The sequence below is a fragment of the Hippopotamus amphibius genome, chromosome 3 (assembly GCF_030028045.1).
Source record: "Hippopotamus amphibius kiboko isolate mHipAmp2 chromosome 3, mHipAmp2.hap2, whole genome shotgun sequence".
Lineage (NCBI taxonomy): Eukaryota > Metazoa > Chordata > Mammalia > Artiodactyla > Hippopotamidae > Hippopotamus > Hippopotamus amphibius.
In genome coordinates, this window is record NC_080188.1 from 26,231,590 (window position 1) to 26,255,974 (window position 24,385).

Sequence of the window (24,385 nt, forward strand, 5' to 3'; positions counted from 1 at the left end):
AGGGGGCCTCAGCACAGACTTTCTACGCCACTAAGTTCTCCGGGAGTTGGCTCCACACTCCGAGAGACGCTTTCACCCTGTAAAGCGTGTCTGTGCTCGGCTCCCGCAAGGGTCCCACCAGCCACACCGCAGCCGGCGCGCAGCGGCCGCCTCCAGTGCTGTGAAGGTTAGACCCCACCCCTCGGGCCTCGGGGGCGTGGCCCGCGCGAAGGCCCCACCCCGCCGTCCCCATTGGCGGAGGCCGCCGGGGGGCCTGGGTCAGCGCGCGCCGGTCCCGGACCCCGCAGCTCCGCCCCAGCGCTGGTCCACGGGTCGGAGGGAAATCCCAGGTGTGTGAGGAGCGAGCTTCTGCGCCGGGGAAGCCCCGTCAGGGGGCCATGGGAGGACAGGTGAGGCTGCCGCCCGGGGAGCCCTGCCGAGAAGGTGAGTGTCTGCCCAGAGCCGGAGGACCTAGCGTTCGGGTGGCAGTGGGACCGGGCGGGCGATCCCGGGTCCTTGTGGAGTCCAGAAGGGGTACGCCGACTCTTCACGCTCTCATTCGTGCGTTTATTCATTCAGTCATTCAGCCGCTCAACAAATACGTGTTGGTACCTACAATATGCCAGACTCTATGGGACTGCCTGAGTCGAACAGGGCATCTAGGGCTCCCACCCTGGTCCCGAGGCAGATCCATGTAAATTACGGAGAGCTGAGTGTCGCGACTGGGTCCTCAGGGTACTGCGGGAAGACTCTCAAGTCTCCTCTGAGAAATACGCTTCCACCGACTCAGACTCACTTGGAGAGTCCGTGGTCGACGTCACCCAGTGGGCAGAGGGCGTGCCCGCGGACCCGGCGGGAGTCCGGTCTTGCGCCCAGCGCTGGCTTGGCGAGGGTCAGACACCGTGGAGGGTCAGGCGCCCTGGACCCCCCCCTCCCCACACACCCGGGGGGAGGGCTCTGGACAAACCTGGGCTGCCCACCTCTCTCCTCCTCCTTTGAGATGGGAACGCCTCCAACTCCGGTGGCCTCGCGTCTGACTCTCTGTGAAGTCACTTCTTGGCTGCTTAAGGCGAGAGCAGGACACAGGAAGAGACCGGGAACTGGGCGCAGTCATCTGTAGGTTTCTCCTTGCTGTGTCGTCTGCAGTTTCAGCCCCCACCTGCGTCCTGTAAAATCTTAGGGCGCCGCCCCTGCCCTCTGTCAGGTGTTTACAACACTCGCAGGCTTTCTACAGTCTCAAAACAGAAGACGCGTGTGAATCCGGATAAAAGTAGGGGTACGGCGTGGGGAGGGAGGTGGTGGCGCGGTGTGTTATCACCCGAAATGGTAGCGTTCAGTTTTTACGGAGTCCAGAGGAAAGCCGATTTCTAATTTACCGGGTAAGGATGTAAAGAGGAAGGGGGCGGTGAGAGGCGTGGCAGGAACTCTTTCCAAAATTGCTGGCAACTTCCCTGGTTTTCTCTTCTCTTGCCCAGCTTAGTCCTTGATGTGGAGAGTTGTTTTTTGTTTGTTTGTTTGTTTGTTTGTTTTAAGGGAAGGGGGGGCGGGGAAGCAGTGAACTCGTCAAAACTATGCCAGCAAGAGAAACAAGGGACACAAAGAAAGAGAAAAATGCCTGAACAATTCACAAACTATTCAAAAGTTGAGGTTTTGGAAGTGGTTACCAAGGCAGCTGGATCTAGAATTATTTCCTAGATAGTCATTCTTTGTCTAAAGAATTCCTAAACCAGTAAGTCCGACTGTTACTAACACGTCCACCCTTGTTTACCCAAGGATCTGTAAGTAAGGAGGATGTGTGAATTGCATTGCTTGTTTGAACTCAGGGATGATTTTCCTGCTTTGCTCATGCATTTAGTTCCAACAAGAAATATTCAAGCTCTATGCTTAATACCTGGGGTTAATTAATTGTGGTAATTAATTGTGTGGGAGGCTGGTGGGAAAGACTTGAGAGAAATCAGAATGGTGGTTATCAGTAGTGGGAAGAGATTAGGCTTTGGCACCAGACAGTCTTCTCAGCTATGACAGCCTCCTTTAGTCTTTCTTGGTATGTAAATTGGAAATAATTTATACAGTTTAGAGTCTGAGGAATAGATGCAGGTGGGATTACACATAAAGCACACACTTCAGAGCCTGACATGGAGTAAAGGCTCCATTTATCATTTGTTCATTTATTCAAATGACAAGAGTCCTGCGTGCCAGACATGGTCCTAAATTCTAGAATAGAGAGATTTGCAAGACAGTCTGGTCCTAGACAGTCTGGACCTAGAAGCCCAGATAATTAAATATGTTTCTGTAATTAGCAATCAAACCAAGCACAAAATTATTTGAACCTCTTTTTTTTCTGTAGGTGTCCATCCCCATTCACTCTTGGATGCAATGGTGTACATTAATGATTCTGAGATTTTACTCTTAAAAAAATCTGTGTCATAAACTTTCTCAAAATTCCACCAAATGAACATAACTTTTATTAGCCAAACTGCATTGTCTATGTAAAATATTACACCAAAAAGGATTTTCTCTAGATTTTTACAAGAAGATTAAAAGCATATGTTGTTTTTTCAGCCTTCTTTGGATTTCCTAAGTGCTGAGATTCAAGTGCTTTAAGGCATTAAAAATTCTTCACTAAAGGTTGTTCAGAAAGCAACAACTGCTGTTATTACTTGTAGCAGTTTATGTAGGAAATCTGATGGTCAGCAGTCCTCATAGAGTATTTGGCTTCCAAACATACTGATAGTGAGATGATCTTGTTTAGAGATACAAATTTTTAGCTTTTACAAAAATCAACAGTAAGTGCTCAGTTTTATTTCAGTTACTTGAATAATGGGCTTCTTACCCAGCCCTATCAGAGTTTATATGTAGATATAGCTCCTAGATATATCTGCTTGATTTCCAAATTTGCTCTAAATTATTTCTTATTCCTATTCTCCCCTTTTTCCTGGTTTTGTTGTTGTTGTTGTTGTTGTTGTTGTTGTTAGTTTTCTCACTAAAGTTGTCAGTTTCCATGAGAACAGAGACTGTTTACCTGTCTCACTGATCACTGTCCCGCCAGTTCTTGGAACAGGGCCTGGCACACAGGAAGTGCTCAATAATAAGAATTTAAGTGTTGAATAAGTGTATACTTAACATGGTGCCTTGCATGGTAGGTGTTCAACAACTAGTTTGTTGGGTGAATAAATAAAATACATATATGGATACACAATGTTGTTACAAAGCCATAATTAAGCTGTAAGAGGAAGTTTGGTTGGCAGTATTAAATTGTACGATGGAAAATGAGAAATTCCTTTAGATTGGAAAGGCAGAGGAGGCCTTTCTAAGGAAGTGAGAGCTCAGTGAAGAGGAGTTAGCCATGCCAGCCACTACTAGGACTAAGTAACAAGTAAAGGCTACTTAAAAGCTTTAAGGTGAGAAAGAATTTAGCCTATGAAAAACGAAGAGGGGAAAAAATTAGGAAATGAGATTGCAGAGAACACTGGAGGCAGGATTCTGTAGGCCCTTGTAGACTGTGGTGAGGATTTTGTTTGTTTGTTTTTTTCTGAATGAAAAGGGAAACCATTACAGAATTTTAGAGCGAGAAATGGCAAGATTGGACCTACTTACCTAAAGGCTTATTTTACCTCAGCTTGTCCCCTGCTACTCTTTGACCTCATCTCATGCCATCTCCCTTCTCTCACCAGCCAGCCTGGCTGGTGCGGTTTCTTTCACCCCCTCAAGCAAATTCCCACATCTGGGTGTTTGCGTTTACCTTTAGCAGAGAGGTTTTTCAATTTAATGCTGTTTAAAAACAAACAAACAAAACCCCTCCTTTATGCTGCTTTTACTACTTTCCGTGGTACTCACCATATTCTGTAGTTATTGATTCACTTGTTTATTTCCCTCCATTAGAATGAATATAATAGAACAGGAATTTTATTTTATTCACTGTTGTAATTCCAGCTTCTAGAAAATGCCTGACAGATAGTAGATAATAAATATATATTGAATCAAAGAATGAAAAGACCAGTGTTGTTTCAGAGAATGAATGAGAGTAATGAAATGTAATGTTGGAGGTGAGCAAGCTTCAGAACAGGTAAAACTTTTTAAAAGTCCAGGATTAGGAATTTAGATTTTGTTATAACTACCATGAAAAATCATAGGGAATTAAGCAGGGGAGTGATGTAATCTGAGTCACACTGGCTGATATTTGGAGAATAAATTGCAAAAACATAAGAGATTTTACTTGTTCTTTCCTTTGCTAATATAAGTAGGCAGATGTATCAGTCAGCTATTGCTGTATAACATACAACCCCAAACTCAAAGGCTAAAAGCAACAATCATATAGTTTTTCTTATGTGTCTGTAGGTCAGCTATGGTTGACTGATCTAGACTGGGCACACCTGGATATCTCTGCATCAGGCTATATACCCACCTGGGTTTGACTCTTTAATGTGGGATGAGCTTAGGTCTGCTGTGTATGTTTTCATTCTGGAATCAAGCTGATGGGGCAGCAGCTGCTCAGGGAAGCTCTATTCCTGAAAATTACAGAGGTGCAAGAGTAAAGCCAACCATAATACAAGGTGGTAGACCCAACCACATAAGTACATTTGAACCCTCTCCTTATGTCACCTCTGCTGATGTCCCATTGGCCACCAATTCACTCCCAGATCGACATCAGGGAAGAATACTCTGCCCTCATCAGGAGGGATAAGGAAGCGACTAATTGCTGAATAATAATCCAAACTAACCCAGTAGAATAGATGGTGAGACAATGATTTTCTCAAATTGGAAATATCTTGCAGTGCTTAAAAACGTAGTTTTATGCAGTCACTGACTTCTCAGAAACCAGATATTCTATTCCATGTAATAAATTGGACAGTATAAATTATTATTCTCTATAGACAAATAGGACTTGAAAAAATTAATCAAAGCATTTCATCTTTGTATAATCAATAATAAATTTTAAATGACATTATCTGTACTTTTTACTTTTCTAAAATAGAAAGAATTGTAGCCTGGGAATTGGGTTACCTGGCCCTGATTTGGGCAGTTACATGACTTTGGCAAGTCACTTTATATCTTGGCATCAGTTTCTTTAAAATGTATTCCAGCTACAAGTGCCTATGAATTTAGTGCTGGTCCATCAGCAATATTTTTGAGCTATCAGGATTATAAGTAAATTACTCTGGGAACCAAGATAGCTTATGCTCAAACCACAGAATTATAGAAGGGATCTTTAGAATCATCTAGTCAAACTTCCTCATTTCAGAGGTGAAGAAACTGAAACCAAGAATGATGACTCAACTTGTCCAAGATTATAGACAATTAGTAATGGAGTTTAAGGTGGGGAAAGGCATGTAATCCTATAGAAAATTTAACTTTGTTTTTAAATTTTTAAGTAATGTGTGTCTGTAAGTAAACATTCACACCTGTACATAGAAGATACATATTAAGTTGAATCATATGAAACTGCTATTTCTGTAGGGTCAAAAATTATCAAATATCATCAACTTCATTTGGTTTAACATAATTGAGAATACATTAGCAGCACTGTTTGTAAAAGCAAAAACACTGTGAATTATCCAATGTCTACCAACTATAAAACAGAAAAGTTAATGATGAGATAGTCATACAGTGGAATTCTGTAGAACTGTGGGGAAAAAAACAAACCTTACAGCCATAGAATCAAGACTGATAAATCTCAAAAAACAAGCAAGTCACCAAAGAATACATATTATATGATTACATTTTTAGGAGGTGCAAAAAGAGGCAAACAAAACACTTTATTTAAGGATATAATCTTACAGGGGAAATCTTTTTTTTTTTAAAGCAAAGGAATATTAAACAGAAAATCAGGATAGTTGTTTCCTCTGAGGTTTTGTTTTGTTTTGTTTTGTTTTTTTAATTTGGTCACACCACTCGGGCTTGTGGAAACTTAGATCCCCCAGCAGTGAAAGCACTGAGCCCTAACCACTAGACCGCCAGGGAATTCCCAAGTTGTTATTTCTTAAATTGGGTGGTTGATACATTAGTGTATATTGAATTTTTTTTCTTTATAACTAACACATATTTCCTAAATCTTAATTACTTAACATCAAAGTTATAATGCTGTTTGCTGACAGGAGTGTAAATTGGCACAGACATTTGAGAGGGCTATTGACAGTGTCTATTAAAATGAAAAATAAGGAGGAATCCCCTGGTGGTCCAGTGGTTAGGACTCCCAGCTTTCACTGCTGAGCGCATGGGTTCAATCCCTAATCAAGGAACTAAGATCCCACAAACCTGCACGGTGCAGCTAATAATAATAATAATAATGAAAAATAAAGAATGTAATAGATTTTCTGTGTTGAATAAGGTTTGGATTAAACTGGAGAATTACTTTGCTTACTAGAATCTTAAAAAGCCACCTCTGACTTTGAGATATCTGTAATTCCTCTGAAACCCTGCAAAGTCCCTGCCCACACATTCTGCTTCACCCATCTCTCCCCTCCTGCCCTACACCACTCCACACCCACCAAGCCGCCCATCACTCCCTCCTTCAGTCATAGCTGCTGGGGGCTCTCTCCTTAATATGCTCCCCAAACATAAAACAATTTAAGTTCTAAGGTCAGTAACTAGACAAGATTTTTATTATTTTTTTCCTGCCATAAAACTTGCAGCATCAATGTCTGCTTACAATGAGAACTTACAAAAGGCAACCAAGATTATTTGCGCTCCCTTATCACCCTCTGCCCCCACACGCCCTAAAATGCCGGAAACATTTTGCTGTGTCAACAACTCAGAAGGAATATTGTCTCACTGGAATGAGGTCCACCCACACTGTTTCCAGAGATAAAGTTTTGGAATGGTTACGTTAACTACATAGTAGTGACACTGATGCAGCTGTGGAATTTACTGGACAGTCAAGTCAGATGCTGTCCCAAGAATTCATATAATCAAAATTCTTACTACCAAAAATTACTTTGCACTCTTAAGGGTTCGTTGAGCTGAACAGTGCCTGGGACAGATTGCTAGAGGCTAGCTTATGTGAAAATTTGCAGCAGTTCTTACTAAAACAACCAGCATGAAAAATTCCTCAGTTACCATAGAATAACCCTGAAGTAATATAATTCTCTTTGGAATATTTAGAAGTTTTGTCTCAGAATTTATCCTGTATCTCTGAATCAAAGTTGGTTCATTTTTTAATTACAGAGATAAATGAAATAATAATCACGAAAAGATTGAATTCAATTATTTTACCTGGTGCTAGACTTAAACTTCACGGCTGTTTCTTTATTTCTATTTATTTATGTATTTATTTATTTTATTGGCTGTGTTGGGTCTTCTTTTGCTGTGCGCAGGCTTACTTTAGTTGCGGTGAGTGGGGGCTACTCTTCGCAGTGGTGCGCGGGCTCCTCATTGCCGTGACTTCTCCTGTTGCAGAGCACGGGCTCTAGGTGCATGGGCTTCAGTAGTTGCAGCACATGGGCTCAATAGTTGTGACTCACGGGCTCTAAAGCTCGGCTCAGTAGTTGCGGCACATGGGCTTAGTTGCTCCGCGGCATGTGGGATCTTCCTGGAGCAGGAATCAAACCTGTTTCCCCTGCATTGGCAGGCAGATTCTCAACCACTGCACCACCTAGGAAGCCCCACGGCTGTTTCTTAATTGTGTACATGGTAGAATTCACATATCTTCATAATGCTTTGTCCAGGAGGCGTAGATCCCATTTTTAAAGTTTTGTTTCTAAGACATCATTTAGTCAAATTGCGTTTTGTTGTTCATATGCCTTCTTACGGTTTTTGAGATGTAAAACTGATTTTTTTTCCTGAATTCTAAAATTGTAGTTGATTAATTTTTCTTTACCCATTTTTGTTTAGGGTAAGTCATGCTAGGAAAATATGCCTTTTAAATGGAAAAAAAAAAAGTTGAGACTATGGTCAGAAAACCTAGTCATGGTGTCACCTTGTTTGCAGCTTTTCGAGTGGAGAATAGATTATGAAAAGTTTCTTAGATAGTGTAAATGTTTTCATTCTGTGTTTTAGTATTTAACCTCAAAAAAAAAAAGGCACTTATAATACTGGGTCTGGATTTACATGCTTATTTGAATCTATTCAGGGAAAAAAACCCTACTGATATTTAATTCATTTTTCTATTAGATTCTAGTTTATTAAGGAGGAAGTTAGTTAAGACCTAAAAAATTATTCTCTTTACGGAAAGTGGTCCAAAAAACTAAATCTGCATTTAAACATGTTTTCTGAAATGCACAATTCATATCCTACCAAGTAGGTTAGCTCAGTTCCCAGTACACAGTGGTTTCTAGACTGATGCGGTTGCTCTGCCCTTTCCTACATTCAGTCGTCACACACGCTGCTGCTTTCCAGGAGGCACACTGATGGCATGAAGGAGAGAAGTGGATGTGGGGATGCTGTGATGAACCGCTGAGCCCAAGCCAGGTCTAAACAGCTCCATGCTGCTCCAGCAGGCTGCTGTTGGCTGGAGCAAAGAACCGAGTTCCCAGATTTTTCCATTTTATAAGAGGAATTCAGACTTTCATGTGAAGTCTCTCATGTTTAAATGATGACAACTAAACAACTTTGAAAACATTTTGAAGAACCTGTGTGAGCCCAGCAGAACCTGTCTGCGAGCCCGTGGACCACATGCTGGAGACTGCCCATCAGGCAGTAAGAAACTGTGTCAGTCCCACCCACTCAAGTTTCTCTTTCTTGGAGAAAGTAAACATTAATGTGTCTCCCTTTCATCAGTTGACATTTCCCTCTTTCCCTTTTTCCAGGCTACGTGCTGTCTGTGATCTGTCCGAATGCCTCCCAGGCTTGGTGCGAGATCACACGTGTGTCACAGCTGCTGGCTTCTCCTGTCCTCTACAGGGACCTGAATTCCAGCATAACCAACTGGAGCATTTCTGCAAATTCAGAGAACAAATACAGGCTTTATGTAGGCCTGGTACTGGCAGTAAGTTCCAGTATTTTCATTGGCTCCAGTTTCATCTTGAAAAAAAAGGGCCTCTTACAACTGGCCAACAAGGGCATTACCAGAGCTGGTAAGAAACGGATGCAACTAACAAATTCAGATTTCTGACTGCAGAAATAATCCTACTGCAAGACCACGGTGCTACAAGAATACATTTCACTGTCTCTGTCTTAGCCCCATCTCTGTTCTTAGGGACTGTTCTCAGCAGTTTCCATGACTGAGCCAGTTGTGTCTCCTTTAGTGTGAGACTAAAACTCAGGAGGTTTAGAGTGTGGCATGAGTTCTTTCATAGCCTTAGTCTGTGATTTCAGGATTTAAAGTCAGATCATGCGACTCCCCTGTTTAAAACACATCAGTGGCTTTTCTTTGAACTCAGAGTAAAATCCAAACATCCTCCCACAGTCTCTGACCTCACGCCCTGTCTAAAATGGCCTGTGCTACCTCTCCAGCTTCATCTTCTGCTACCCTTCCTGTCATCTGCTTTTCTCTGGCTTCTGGAATGTGCTGAGTTCTTTCCCACCTCGAGGTCTTTTCCTTTGCCTGGAACTCTCTTTTTCCTGCCTGTCATTTGGCTGATTGATCCTTCAGACTTAAGCTAAAATATCACCACTCCAGAAAGGCCTTCCTTGACCATCCTCTCTGGGGACATCTCACTCACCTCCACCCCTGCTGTTCTCTATCACTGCACTAAGGGTTTCCTTCATTATACCTGGAATAATTTGTCATTGTACATTTATTGTTTATTTACTTGTCAACAGGCTTACTTGTTTCTTGATAGTAGATTCACAAGAGCAGGAACCTTCCCTAGTATAGTGGTTGGCACCCAATGAGTACTGTCAAATTAATAAATGAGTAACAGTAGAATTAGGTTACTGTTTGCAGTGACATTTCAGAAGCTGCATAGCTCTGCTTGACTAGCCTTCATTAACCATGAATTTTCTATTCATTCTTATCAAGAATAATGTCATAAAAGAGCTAAATATCATTTTAATGTTCACAGGGGAAAATAAACGGTAATGAATTATGCAAACAAGTTTATAAAAGAGTACTATTGAGGGGACATTGATTAAAACAGTTTGGCATTAAAAAAGATAGACAAAATAATAAAAGATAATTGAAAGCTTATATAAGTACATACAGCAATTTAATATATGATTTTTTTAAGTGGCATTTCAGTCCACTGGAGAAAGGATTAACTATTCAATCAAAAGTGGCGAGGCAACTGGCAAAAACTAGAGGAGAAAAATGTAAGAGTTTTACTTTATACAATTTGGCAAAATAGATTCCTCATAGTTTAGAATTAAATTTAAAGTAAAATATATTTTTTTAAAACCTAAAAGAAGGTATTCCTAAGCATAAAGATAAAGGAAGAAACAATTCTATATGAAGGAAGAGATTATTTGAATTGACCCAAAAGAGAAAAAAAAATCTTACATGGAAACACCTTTAGCTGAAACTAAAAAGGAAATGACATGTGGGGAAAATATTTCAAAATATATGACAAAGGGTAGTTAAGATCCACAATATATAAAGAGTGACTATAGTCAATAAGAAAAAGATTAGTACCTAACAGAAAAAAAGGCAAAACACATATAAGGAACTCACAGAATAAGAATTGTAAGTGGCCAATAAACATACCAAAGTGAATGTTATTTCACTAGTACCCAAAGAGATACCAACTATATAACAATGAGACCCTTAGTTCTTGCCTACTATTTTAACAAGATTTGGTGTTTCTTTGAAAAATAATTCCTTATGTTGATAAGGGAATTTGGGAAATAAAGAGCCCTCTCAAACATTGCTGGAAGCAATACAAATGGGCACAAACTTTCCTGGAGCAATTTGGGAAAGCTTAAAAACATTAGTATCTTAAAATCTAATAATTCTACCTCTGGAAATTTATCTTAAGAAGTGCACAAAGCTACAGTATTGTAAATAAAACAGTGTTGTATTGGCACAAAAACAGACATTATAGGTCAATGGAACAGAATAGAGAGTCCAGAAATAAACCCACACACCTACAGGCAATTAATCTACAGCAGAGGGAGCAAGAACATACAATGGAGAAAAGACAGTTTCTTCAACAAGTGGTGTTTTGAAAGCTGGACAGCTACATGTAAATCAATGAAATTAGAACATTCCCTCTCACCATATACAAAAATAAACTCAAAATGGTTTAAAGACCTAACCATAAGATGTGACACCGTAAAACTCCCAGGAGAGAACACAGGAAAAACATTCTTGGACATAAATTGTAGCAATATTTTTACGTCAGTCTCCCAAGGCAAAAGAAATAAAAGCAAAAATAAACAAATAGGACCTAATCAAATTTGAAGCTTTTGCACAGCAAAGGAAACCATCAACAAAATGAAAAAGACAACCTATGTAATGGGAGAAAATATTTGCAAACAATGTAACCAACAAAGGGTTAATATCCAAAATATACAAATAGCTCATGCAACTCAATATCAAAAAAACAACCCAATCAAAATATGGGCAGAAGACCTAAATAGATATTTCTTAAAAGGAGACATACAGATGGCCAACAGGCACATGAAAACATGCTCAGCATTGCTAATTATTAGAGAAATGCAAAGCAAAACTACAATGAGGTATCATTTCACACTGTTTAGAATGGCTGTCAACAAATTTATAAATAATAAATGTTGGAGAGGGTGTGGAGAAAAGGGAACTCTCCTACACTGTTGGTGGGAACATAAATTGGTGTAACCATTATGGAAAACAGTATGGAGGTTCCTTAAATAAAAATAGAGCTACCAGCAATCCCACTTCTGGGCATATTTTCAAAAAAGCTGAAAACTCTAATTTGAAAAGATACATGCACCCCAATGTTCAAAGCAGAACTATTTACAATAGCCAAGACATGGAAGCAACCCAAGCGCCCATCAACATACGACTGGCTTTAAAAGATGGGGTGTGTAAATATAATGGAATAGGGGACTTCCCTGGTGGTACACTGGTTAAGAATCCTCCTTCCAATGCAGTGGACATGAGTTCGACCCTAATCCAGGAACTAAGATCCCACGTGCCGCGCGGCAACTAAGCCCACGTGCCACAACTACTGAGCCCATGTGCCTCAACTAGAGAGTCTGAGTGCCACAACAAAGAGCCCTCGTGCTTTGGAGCCCATGTGCCACAACTAGAGAGAAGCCCCCAGGCTGCAATGAAGAGGCTGTGCGCCACAATGAAGATCCCATGTGCCACAACGAAGATCCCATATGCCACAACAAAGATCCATGTGCTGCAAGTACGACCTGATGCAGCCAAAAAAATTAATTAATTTTAAAAAATAATTTTTAAAAATAAAAAATAATAAATACAATGGAATATTACTCAGTCATAAAAATGAGTGAAATCTTGCCATTTATAGCAACGTGGATGGATCCAGAGAATATTATACTCTAAGTGAAGTCAGAGAAAGACAAATATATGTGGAATTTACAAAATAGTACAAATGAATATATATACAAAAGAGAAACAGTCTCACAGACAGAAAACACACACATATATATACTCACATATACATATACATATGATCTCATACAGGTTAATAATAATAATAATAAATAATATACCAGATGAAGGGCTGAGAAAGCATTTGTGATATTTTTTTAAAGACAGCATATAAAATCATATTTTAATTTTCCAATTTAGTTATTTGCCAGTTTTGTAAGGAGAAAAATCATAAACATGGTTAACTGCCTTGCAAAATAATCCTCACAGCAAATATATCCTTTTTAGTTTATAACAAAATTAGGTAAAACTCACAGGGTTAAGTATATTAAAATTGCTGAGAAAATTACAATTTCTAAAATAATCATAACAATAACTTAAGGTCACAAATTACAGAGTGGGACGATAACTCTCTGAATATCTTAGGAAAGGTTTTTGTCCTTTTCAGTGGACTAGACAGAAATTCAATTTCATGGTGCCAAGGTAGAGAATAAGTAGAATCCAGGGGGCTAGTGCTAGCTAGTCTCTCACTGACTATCCGAAATCTCAAAAGCTCTTATGTCAACCATCTTCTTCCCTTTAAGGTCCTCAATAGGTACCAATCTAATTTATGGTTTATGGTTTTCTGTCTTTAATTTTAACTGTGGCTGAAACAAAGTACTTATGGCTTATAACACTCTATGTCCACCCCTGAATGGCGTAAATACAGTGTGGACAAAGAATGTCACCTGCCATATCAGTAAAGAAAGGAGGTTGCCCACAACAAGCATCAGCCCCTGCAGCCACCAGCAGACAGTGCACCCTGAGGGGATTCAGGACGGAGAAAACAGGATACTGGCCCTAGATACTTAAGGTGCATATCAAAGGAATGATTTCAGTGAGCCCCGACTCTTACATCTTCCCATACAAAGAGAAGTACTAAATTAATTTTCTTTAATTACAGTAATCTTTTGATGTTCCAACTATCTGTTGTTTTTGTTGTCGTAGTTGTTGTTTTGTTTTTGCAAAAACTCTCTTACTTATTCAGAGCAGTCCCTCAGAGCTATCTGAGAGCCTGCCTCCTGGGCTTAAGTCTTCACAAGTCCACCAAATAAAACATTATTCTCAACTTTTAGGTTGTACATTTTTTTTCAGTAGACAATAGTAAATGTGGTGACTAAATAAAATTTTACTGCAAATGAAAAAACTGACTTTCTGTAGAAATCAAAGGCAACATCAAGAAAGCTTTAGAAGATCTCTAAATGAACGATTTACTGGAAATGACCAAATAAATAAGCTAAAAGATGCGATATACTGGCTGGGCCTTAAGTCTTGCTTTTTTCCAACCATACTCCAGTACCTTTTGTAGAAGTTAGTCCCTCAAACACTCTTCCTCCACTTCAGAACTTAATTTCTATTTGTATCATTTTCCTAGGACAAGGTGGACATTCTTACCTCAAGGAATGGCTCTGGTGGGCAGGATTACTCTCAAGTAAGTCCTTAATGCCAAGAATAGTGTTTGCTTGTAAAGTGATACATAAAGTATATGCAGTTGTTCAAATTGCTTAATTTATCTAACTATTAAGGATAGCATTTAAGTCTAGAAATTTTTGTGTGGGCATAATGTCTTAATATAGAATAAGTCCCATGTATTCAGAATTAATTTTTACTCTTTCTTCCTCCTACCTCCACGTTCTCAATACTCTCTTGGAAAGCAAGGAAAAAAGTTATCGTCTGAAATCTTTTATTTTATCACAAACTTCTCCTTCTTTTGTATTTTATTCCCCATAACAAGTGAGCAAAATGCTTCGCTCCCACGTTTTCCCAGCTTCTAATTCAGTATGTGACTATTCTAGCTGCATAGAGTGGGTATACTTTCCTGGCCAGGACCAAAACATGGATAAATGAAAGTCCCCTTGGACTGCTTAGCTCTGAACAATTGGAGGGAAGATGAAGGCTGTCAGCATTCTCTTTCCTCCTAGACTTGCCCTGAGGATTAAATGAGACTCTGTATGAGCTGAAAGCATTTTCTTTTTCTTTTCTTTTTAAAGATTGTATTCAGTCTTTTTCTGTTTTTAATTAATTTTATTTTTTTCTTGGTTGTGTTGGGTCTTTGTTGCTTCATGTGGGCTTTCTCTAGTTGCAGAGAACAGGGGCTACTCTTTGTTGTAGTGTGCAGGCTTCTCATTGCAGTGACTTCTCTTGTTGCAGAGCATGGGCTTTAGGCGCTCGGGCTTCAGTAGTTGCAACACTCGGGCTCAGTAGTTGTGGCGCCAGGGCTTAGTTGCGGCATGTAGGATCTTCCCAGACCAGGGCTCAAACCCGTGTCCCCGTATTGGCAGGTGGATTCTTAACCACTATGCCATCAGGGAAGCCCGAGGTGAGAGCATTTTCTAAAGCTAATGTGATGTCCAGTAAGAAGGTGATGTTATCTCCCTCAGGAACTTTTGCAGATTTATATCTCCCTTCTGACTCCTCTGAACTTTCTCAGATCCCAAGCCTAAAACTTCCAGAGAAAGGAACTCATAAATTATAGTTTCACACTACTTGCCAGCCATCTGTGCAGCCAGAGGCCTTTAAAACTTCCATTGATTTTCCTGTACCAAGTACGACATTTCAGTATTTTTGAGATCCTGTTATAAGAAAGAATTGGATAACTTTTCTTTAATAAATGGTGGTATCTAACTGGCTTGTTACCTGAAAACTGGGTTTACCTCTTGATGAGTGTCAAAATACATAAGCAAGCCAAAAATCAGGATAGGGAAGGATTTATTTCTTGCAGCAAGTAAAGGGAACACTGAGGATCTCTCCCAAAGCTGTGTCTTTCCAAACAGCAAAATTAGGAAAGTTTTAAGCTAAAAGTATGTGCATATTCATGAAGGGACTTGAGCAGAGGAGAATTCAGCATAGAATTGGGGCAAAGGTTGACAAAGTCCAAGCTTTAGTTGATGGAAGCCATGAAGGTCAGAAAAGGTCAACATCATCATCCCTTGGGTTCGAGTTGATCTGGTGGTTGAAGGTATTTAAATTCTGCAAAACAGCTCAAGAAAGTACTTCAGGCTAATCTTTATCATTGAAACAGAACTGGAAGTCTTTACAACTGATTTATCATCTTTGCTGTTGTGACTTCTCTTGCCTGATAACAGTTTGTTCTTTTCTCCCTTTAAGATCATTAATTACTGAGACCCGTTCAAGGGCAAGCATTGTGGCCAAGCTTAGGTCACAAAAATTGCTTAGTCCTTAAATGGCTTCTGTCATGTCAAAAGCTGTATCTGGTTCTTTTCCTCTGGGGACCCCATACCCTATCTGCTTACAGGATGGCGAATAAAATTAATTTAAATTTGTATAGCTTTTCAGTTTTTAAGGTGTTTTCATACTTCATTTTTTAAAATTTATTTATTTATTCATTCATTTATTTAGACTGTATTGGGTCTTGGTTAAGGCATGTGGGATCTTCTGTTGCGGCACAGGCTCCTAGTTGAGGCATGTGGGCTTCTCTCTAGTCGTGGCATGAGGGTTTTTCTCATCTCTAGTTGTGGTGCACAGGCTCCAGAGCACGTGGGCTCTATAGTTTGTGGCATGCAGGCTCTCTAGTTAAGGCGCACAAGCTCAGTAATTGTGGTGCACGGGCTTAGTTACCCCCATGGTATGTGGGATCTTAGCTCCTTGACCAGGGATCGAACCCACATCCCCTGCATTGGAAGGTGGATTCTTTACCACTGGACCACCAGGGAAGTCATTCTTACTTCATTTGAACAAATGTTATCAAGGACTGTACTGGGAAGATTCCAAATAAATATTTGGATGATTCTTTCTCCTTTTCTCTCTTTCTCTGTCTCTCTCTCTCTGTCTCTCCCTCATCTCCCCACCCTCTACCCACACAATAGAATGAAAGTAGAAGGAGAATATGATATGGCTATGTTTATAATTTTATTCTCACCATGCACAAAGTCTTCAACATTAGAGATTTTATCTAGTGACAAACATATACTTTAATTATGAAATCTGTATTTTCCTGGAAAGCTGTCTATAATGATAAAAATATAAATAATGAAGTATTCAAGAAAACTTATGTCAATGAAAAAAATTTATCAGTTGATCAAAGAAAGAAATGGAAAATTTTATTTACGCCAAACTGAGGATTATAAAACGGGAACAGCCTCTCAGAGAGAGAACTGTTCCACCTGTTAGAGGTCAAAGCACAGTTATATAAGTTTTTGAGATGGGGGCTGTACATTAAATGCCATATAATGGACAGTTTACACAATCCAGAGCTGTACTTACAAAGAGAGTAGCGGGCCCTTACAAGATTAAGAGGGAAGGTTATCTCCTAAGGAGGTCTGGTTAATGCTTATGGACAACCACACTCAAGGGGAGGGAGGAGGCCCAAATGGGAGAGGGCGGGCAGGGGGGAATTATGTTTAAATTTTTCTCGTCTTGCCATAAAATATAAATTTTATTTCATTACTTACTATTCCAAGAAAACTACCATTGTTGCTCTTATGAGAGCAGTTTCCTACTGTTCTGCACTTTTCTATTTGGTGTATGATGTTTTAAAGCTGATTACTCCCGTAGATTTGGCTGGGGCTGAGGTGGGGCTTGGGAGGTGAGGTGGATAGCAGCCAAAGGGAAAAAGAAAAAGTGTGCTGGTGTTTTTCATCGTTTCCAAAAGCTCTCTCTGCAATAAGTGTCAGCTTGGCACAGTTTGCAGCATCAAATACTACAGTCTGTGGGCAAGCATTCAGTGGTGATCCATGAAAATAATTTGTCCCCAATTCAAGGGCCCAACTCCTAGAGGGATTTTCCCTCACTCTAGAAGTCAATTGCATCACACTCTCTCCTGGAAGTCTGGAGTTCCTCAGATAAGAAAAGGATTCTGGGAGCACACTGCTAGGACTTTCAAATAGCTGCCTGGATCGCCTTCAGCTACTAAGATATGTTACTTGTAGATAATCAGCAGTCCAGTGGCGCCTAACTACACAGGCCTGTGGTAGGCATCTCTGCCTATTCCCTGCCTAGACTGTACATCTCTAGAAAGCATTGTAGTTTCACGAGTTGCTTTACTGTTAATTTGCATAACAGTGGTATGCTTGCGCAAACAATAATTCTCTCCTTCTCCAAAACTGCCCCTTCTAGATTTCATCAGAGTAAGCAACTATATTTCTGGTACTAAAGTAACTAAAAACTTTATTGAAGGTCTTTTAAAATAGAGATTCCTCTGTCACCACTTTTTGCCTTAGTTGAATTTGTATCACCAGGTAATTACTGTTTATCTGTATCCTTTTAATACCAAACCTTCCCCACCTTCCCTAAAAGAAGTTTATTCCTTTTCACTAGATGTATAAGTATCTCTGGGATAAAAGACTACTGCTTTGCATGTGTCAGTTGTTTTTCTCATAGGATAAGGAAGCCTGTCTTTTATATTAATACTGCTGCTTGCTTTCCAGTGGGAGCAGGCGAGGCTGCGAATTTTGCAGCGTATGCTTTTGCACCTGCCACCTTGGTCACCCCACTGGGCGCTCTGAGTGTTCTCATAAGGTACGTGAGTAATAAAGAACTTGGCTTCTCAGGGATCTTAATGCCATGATGAACTTAACCCACAAGAAACAGATTACTAAGCATATTTTGAGACAGAATTTTGAAAATCACAAAAATAATTTGAGAAAACTACACAATAAACAGCAGTAGAAATAGGATAGATTGTCTTTGTGCTGAACGTAAAGTAATTGTGTTTTACTTGTGATGAGTCAACAGAGCCAAGCAGATGTTTCCCCCTCTCACCTGAACACGTTGCCACAGCCCTTTTAATGCTTTCTGTTGTCATAGTGTCTAATGGCCATAGTCATCTGAGGACTTTAAAAAGCATGGTGTTTGGGTTAAACTTCAGCTCTCACTAAAACTCTTGCATTGTCTGCTGGATACTTCTGTCTGGAGATACCTTAGTTTCTTTTAGTACTAGAAACAGGAATCACTTTCCTGCCAATGAAAAGCAGATCTGATGTTTCTGAGTTGGTCTTTCTTATGATCTCAACGGAATGTGTTCCATGAGCCCATGAACGCTTCTTTTTGTAACTAAGCAACTTTCGTTTGTTGCCTTTTTCTTTTCCTTTTATCTCCATTCATTATCAACCTCAAGAAGAAAGGTTATGACTAGCCCTACCCACTTCTTTTCACCTTCTTTGTAGGATTGTTATGAGAATTAAGTGAGTTCATACAGAAAGCACTAGAACGCTGGCTTCTAGTGAGTGATAGATACCCTTAGTAGCCCTTTTTGCTGAGGCTGTAGTCCTAATGTGTGGCCACATGAGGGCGACGCTCAGAAAGCACCTGGTAATTGACATCGTCTTGGGTGCAAATGGATATTGATAATCTTCTGGTGCAAGTGCCAGGCCATGAGGGAAGGGGCCACAGTGGACCTGCAGGTTGAGCAGCAGGATGGCATAATCTGTGTCCATGGTGGGTGCCAATCTAGAGCTTCCTGAGGCTATGGCAACAAAGTAGTGGGAGCAGTGGATAGGTGAAAGTATCAGAGCAATAGCGGCTGGTAAGGAAATATTTTAATATTTTGACAGTCCATATGGTTGTACTTGTGTGTACCAGGTAAATATCAGCCCCGAGCAGAGTAATTCTTCACTAGGCATATATGCTTCTTTGAAGCTTTCATGAGCACACATGTTTTAAATGTATCACGCCGGTAAGATGTAAACGATCTTCCATTTTGTTTGGCTTTACAGGAGAAAGTGGGGAAGTTGAAAATGAATTGAGTGGGACCTCTTAGAAGGTCATGGGAAGATTACAGATGTACAGAACGCCTATTATAACTTTTTAGATATAAAAGCAATTAAGCAGATTTGATTAAGTACTTGCATTTTTCTAAATACAAATTTAGTAATGTATAACAAACTTCACACACAGAAAGGAAGGGAGGGAGGAAGAAAGCTAACCTAGGTTTTAGTGTCACATAGCATATTCCAGTCAGTTGATTGGGACAGCGACTGGCACACACCCCAGTGCGATGTCTGAGCTGCTATGGAATCATAAGAATGATTTTTTTCTTCTTCTTTCAACAGTGCACTGTTGTCTTCCTATTTTTTAAATGAGCACTTGAACATTCATGGGAAAATAGGCTGCATATTAAGTATATTGGGGTCAACTGTGATGGTTATCCATGCCCCACAGGAAGAAGAAGTCACTTCTCTGCATGAAATGGAAATGAAATTGAGAGACCCAGGTCTGTGATTCATCCAAAAGAAACACTTACTCAAATTCTGCTCCACTTTCTCTCCTCATCAAATGAATTTGTAATAATATTGTAATAGGCTTCCTACAAGCCTAGCTGTGGGTTGAGATACAGTACGGTTTGACTGGGTAGTACAAGTCTTCTGAAAAGGTGACACAGTTTTTGTGTCCGTGCTTCCCCTCCACAGAATGAAAGGAAGAGATGGGGATAGAAGAGGGAAAAGACTTGTACTCAGACTTTGACATCTTCCTCCCTCTGACAATAAAAAGTCAGACAATACCTGCTGTATCTCATAGTGTTATCTGTGAAGTTCAGTTGATATGTCTGTGAAAGTCCATTGTGAAATATCGAGCGCCATGCAGTAAAATGTTGCTGTTGCTGTTTTTTATTTAATCGCTTTCTAAAACACCTAGGCTTCTAAACTCATGACTAACAGCATTTCACAAAGACGTGATCCTATTAGCCCTTTCTGAGGTCTGTAATTCTTTTCTCCTCCCAACAGGATTTATCTCCTTTGCTGTGATCATAACTGTGATCTCCTTGGTGCTGATTTTGATTGTGGCTCCCAAGAAAGGACAGACCAATATATTGGTCTACATTTCCATCTGTTCACTGATTGGAGCGTTTTCAGTTTCTTCTGTCAAGGGCCTGGGAATTGCCATTAAGGAACTACTGGAATGGAAGCCCGCTTATAAGCATCCCCTGGTCTTTGTTTTGCTGGCTGTACTTGTGCTTTCAGTGACAACACAGATTAACTATCTCAACAAGGCACTGGACACCTTTAATACATCTCTTGTGACTCCCATTTATTATGTGTTCTTCACGTCCATGGTAGTGACGTGCTCCGCCATCTTATTCCAAGAATGGTATGGCATGAAAGCTGGAGATATCATTGGGACTTTGAGTGGGTTCTTCACCATTATCAATGGCATCTTCCTTCTACATGCTTTTAAAAACACTGACATTACCTGGAGTGACCTGACATCCAGTACTCAGAAAGAAGGCCTCTCTCTGAATGGCAGTGGAGACAAATACGTCTTACTAGAGAACGTAGACTGTTCAGCCCCAGGATTCGATGATGACATTACCTTGTTTAGCAGGGCTGATGATCAAAGTGGCTAAAAAGCCTGAACTTTAACCACGAAGAGACACTTCGAGAGGAGAAGGAATATCTGATTCTTGGAAGAACTATTAGGAAAGCTGGCATTTTTAAAGTTCTAACTAATAATTTAGATGTGAGGCCAAATAAAAATGCCTTCATTTTTGGCCATCGAATTTGAAAGTCAAAGTTTTGATCCTCCTCCAGAAGGCTTCTGCTGTTTTTCATTTCTGCAAACTTGAAATATTCCCTAAGTATGAAAGAAGTCAAAGAGTTAGATAGCTCTCAGAATAATCTGTTTCTTCTGGTCACAATATGTTTGGCTCTGCCAGGCGGCTCTTCATTTCTTTGGCTGCTATTCTTAGTCTCTCAGTAATTCATAGGTAAACTCAACTGTGTGCTGATGACTCTAATGAGTCATAGTTTCAAATTATTAAAACTGAGAAGAGAGATCACGGATGCCTCCCCACCTTCTACAACTTCCTTCTTTCTAAACGAGATAGCTAAAGGGTTGAGTGTTAAAGAAAAAAATAGACATGTTGGAAATCTACTCCTTGGTGGGCTTGAATGTGCAAGAAGACACACATGCCCATGAAAGACTTTTAAACTGTAATTTATTGACATGTCAGAGGTTTATTACCAACTAAAATGGGAGAATGGAGGAGGGAGAGATACTTAATACCTTAGGTAAATGAAACAATTTATTTTTCCTTTTCACAAAAACAAAACCAAATGCAAACGATTATGTTCATGGGTTCTTTTAACTCAGACCTGAACAACGTAGGACAAAATTGAGTTTCTGGAGAAGTACAAATGACTTCAGCTTTGGAGTTCCTTATATTTATTTTGTTTTTTACTTTCACTATTATCCCAAAGGTCACTTTTTTTGGTTGATACAGAGACTTTTGTAAAGTAATTGCTATATTATTTTAGCATTATATTGTACATTTCAATTTTTCTTAAAGGTTTAATCCCCAAAGGGTAGATTTTCCACAGATTGGAAACAAATACAAAAATCTTTATGAAAGACCTGAATAAGTTATCGTAATTGTCCTCTTGAAATCTGGCAATTTCACCTTTATTAAGGAAATTATAATTAGTTGCTACCTTTTTAAAACATATGTATATCCTACCACAATAAGTGGTAGATTGCCTTTTTCTGTTGGATTTCATCCTGACCATGCTTTCCATACATTTTATTGTAAGTGTTTGGGGAAAATAGTAAAGTGAGTCAACTTCTTCGAAAACAAAGTATTAAGACGTCAGGGACTACTACAGGAAAATACCTTTTCATATTAAAGCCTACATTGAATTTTCTTATCTCACTCCAAGTGCATGGCAGGAGTAACATTTTTGGTGGTCTTTACTGTTTATGGAGAGATTACGCATCACTCATTGATTTAATGGAAAAGAAATTAGCTATCTTATTTCTAGACTAAACTTATTTCTCTCTCAAAAAAAAAAAAAATCCTAACCAAAAAATCATAACATTAAAAACAAACAAAAACCCTTCAGGTTGACTGGATTATTCTCTTCTAATGTCAAATGTTATTAGTTTTGTTTGTAATCTAGGTCAAGTCTATTCCGGGTAATAATAGTAGATTCTTTTCTTCAGAATTCTATTCAAGTGACTTCAGCGTTTCCTTGGTTCTGCTGAACTCTGACTGATGTTCACGGTGATGACCGGAGATGACTGTAAACCCCTAAAGTGCTGGTGTGGTCTCTTTGGCATAGTTTAGTGTTGAGTGCAGTTGAGTGCACTCTAGATTTCTGAAAATTGGTGATCCATGGACGATTCATGGGTTGATACCTCATGTCAAATATATGTTTACTCCGTTGATTGCTATTTCACCTTAACTGTATGTCAGAGGTATAAGCTATCAACACAAGTTTGTAGAAAAAGTATTCTCTCAAAAAGATAGTGTTTGAAACTTGTAGGAATTCTTTTAAAGTTTTTCTTTTCTCTGTTGTAAACTCTGTTGATTTCTCCAGGACACTTTCTTGGTGAGGAAATTAACAGCATCCAAACTGAGGCTGGGTAGTCCTCCACTCGACTGAATCTTAGTGCAGTTATTTCTTCAACATCACCTGTTACAAAGCTTTGCCCTTAGTATATTGTGTCCAGCTTAAAGGTTCTTGGGACACAAGAACCCGTGTGTACCCTGGGTTGGAAAATGAACTGGTATTGACACATATGCCTGGTAGGAAGTCTGAGAAAGAGCGAATGAGTTGAAATATGTTGAGAAGCAATGAAACATCTGAAAAACTCTAAAAATCTCTGGTGGGCATATGCTTTGGAAAACTACAATGTTGCAAATCCAAAACCCAGAATATTTCTTCCCAAATAGGAAGATGTTGTCTAAGGAGGAATAAAATGCTGGATCCCTATATTCAGACTAACTGTGTTAGTCTTACCTTGTGTCTCATATGTATATATTTTAATATATATACTTTATCTCACATAGATTCCTTAAGATTTATTGTGTAAATATCTGTACACGTGTCATTAAGGATCACAAAGCTGTCCTCACACAGCCAAATGAAAAGCTTTTCCTAATTTTGTAAACATCATAGTTTCATTTTATTTTCCAATTTATAACTTTATTCGTAGGTCAGTGGTTAATGATTTTATTGTTAGTTCAGATTTCAGAATGTTCGTAAAACCGTCTAGATCCGACAACCTGCAATTAAATTAATATTTTTTGTTTTAAGAGTACGAAATCAAATACATATACATGGAAAGCACCCGCATCATGCTTGATATTGAGGCATTTAATACAATTTGGTTCTCTTTGAATCAACATTTTAATTCTCATTGTCTTAGTACTAGATAGGTAAGGACCATTAGTTGCCAGTTTTCATACATTCTTTTTCTTTTTTCAATTTGTGTCACCTTAGCTCATTTTTAAAAATCCAAGTGAAAATGAATTTCATTAGTATACTATCTCAAAAACAATACAAAATGGTTCTGACAAAAATATTTTATTTTTCTTAATAAAACCAAACTAAATGCAATCTTCACAACCCAACAAAACTTTGTGGAAAAGTACTTATATGAATATATAGGAAATATTTTCAAATATTTTGAAAAAAGTATGATTGTGACATTTTCTATTTTTCAAATGTTCATAAATACTGTTCATTTTAGAGAGTTTACAGCTTTTAAATTGATGTTTGTATATTTTTCATTTGCAGTCAAATACCGTGATTCAATTATGCTTGTTGGAGTTCAGTTCTGAGTTTCTTGTTTATGTAATGGCAAAAAATATCCCTTCGAGATTAAAAAGAAAATTTCGGGGTTTAAAAAAAAATCTGCAGTTTGTTTAATGCTTTGTCATTTTCCTTGAAATTAAAATCTGTGTTTTAGAAAAAGGCTCTCCACAAAACCATCTCCTGTATAACTGATCTGGTACTGAACAAAAGGTAGGAGAAACTATCTTATCTTTTGATAAGTGTAATGAAATCTCCCCTCAGTCCAGAAATCTAAAAGAAAAAGGAAAAGGAGGAGGAAAAAAAGCATTATAACAATATTCGGTAGCACTGTATTACATCAAAATTTACACTTGCAAACCCTCAGCAAATTTCCTTCTAGCCCCAGTAGAACTTCACTATTGACCACATCACCATGACTTTATCAGTTTTCCCTGTTTTGACTTGAATTCATGTTTGAGAA

General features: G+C 39.2%; 2 protein-coding genes across 10 annotated transcripts in view; one reads left to right on the forward strand and one right to left on the reverse strand.

Moving 5' to 3' along the window:
- The window catches only part of CNGA1 (cyclic nucleotide gated channel subunit alpha 1), an 82,116-nt gene that overhangs the window by 51,824 nt on the left and 5,907 nt on the right, over window positions 1–24,385 (reverse strand). For 4 of the 9 annotated variants that reach the window (XM_057726876.1, XM_057726871.1, XM_057726870.1 and 1 more), the window contains exon 1: window positions 947–1,816. The exons of 1 other annotated variant lie outside the window; for it this stretch is intronic. Coding sequence is in view for 2 of the 8 variants with exons in the window: in XM_057726878.1 (XP_057582861.1) it covers window positions 4,385–4,439 (55 nt within the window). In the remaining 6 variants the exon portion in view is untranslated. Of the gene's footprint in view, window positions 1–946; window positions 1,817–4,384; window positions 4,477–24,385 lie in introns of those variants that run through there. 4 more of the 9 variants (XM_057726878.1, XM_057726868.1, XM_057726877.1 and 1 more) reach the window with 2 other exon arrangements.
- On the forward strand, window positions 260–24,023 carry NIPAL1 (NIPA like domain containing 1). Its single transcript, XM_057726879.1, has 6 exons — window positions 260–423; window positions 8,724–8,990; window positions 13,809–13,865; window positions 17,821–17,911; window positions 19,444–19,604; window positions 20,116–24,023. Exons 1-6 carry the CDS (start codon window positions 378–380, stop codon window positions 20,733–20,735), a joined length of 1,242 nt encoding a protein of 413 aa, XP_057582862.1. The 5' UTR covers window positions 260–377; the 3' UTR covers window positions 20,736–24,023.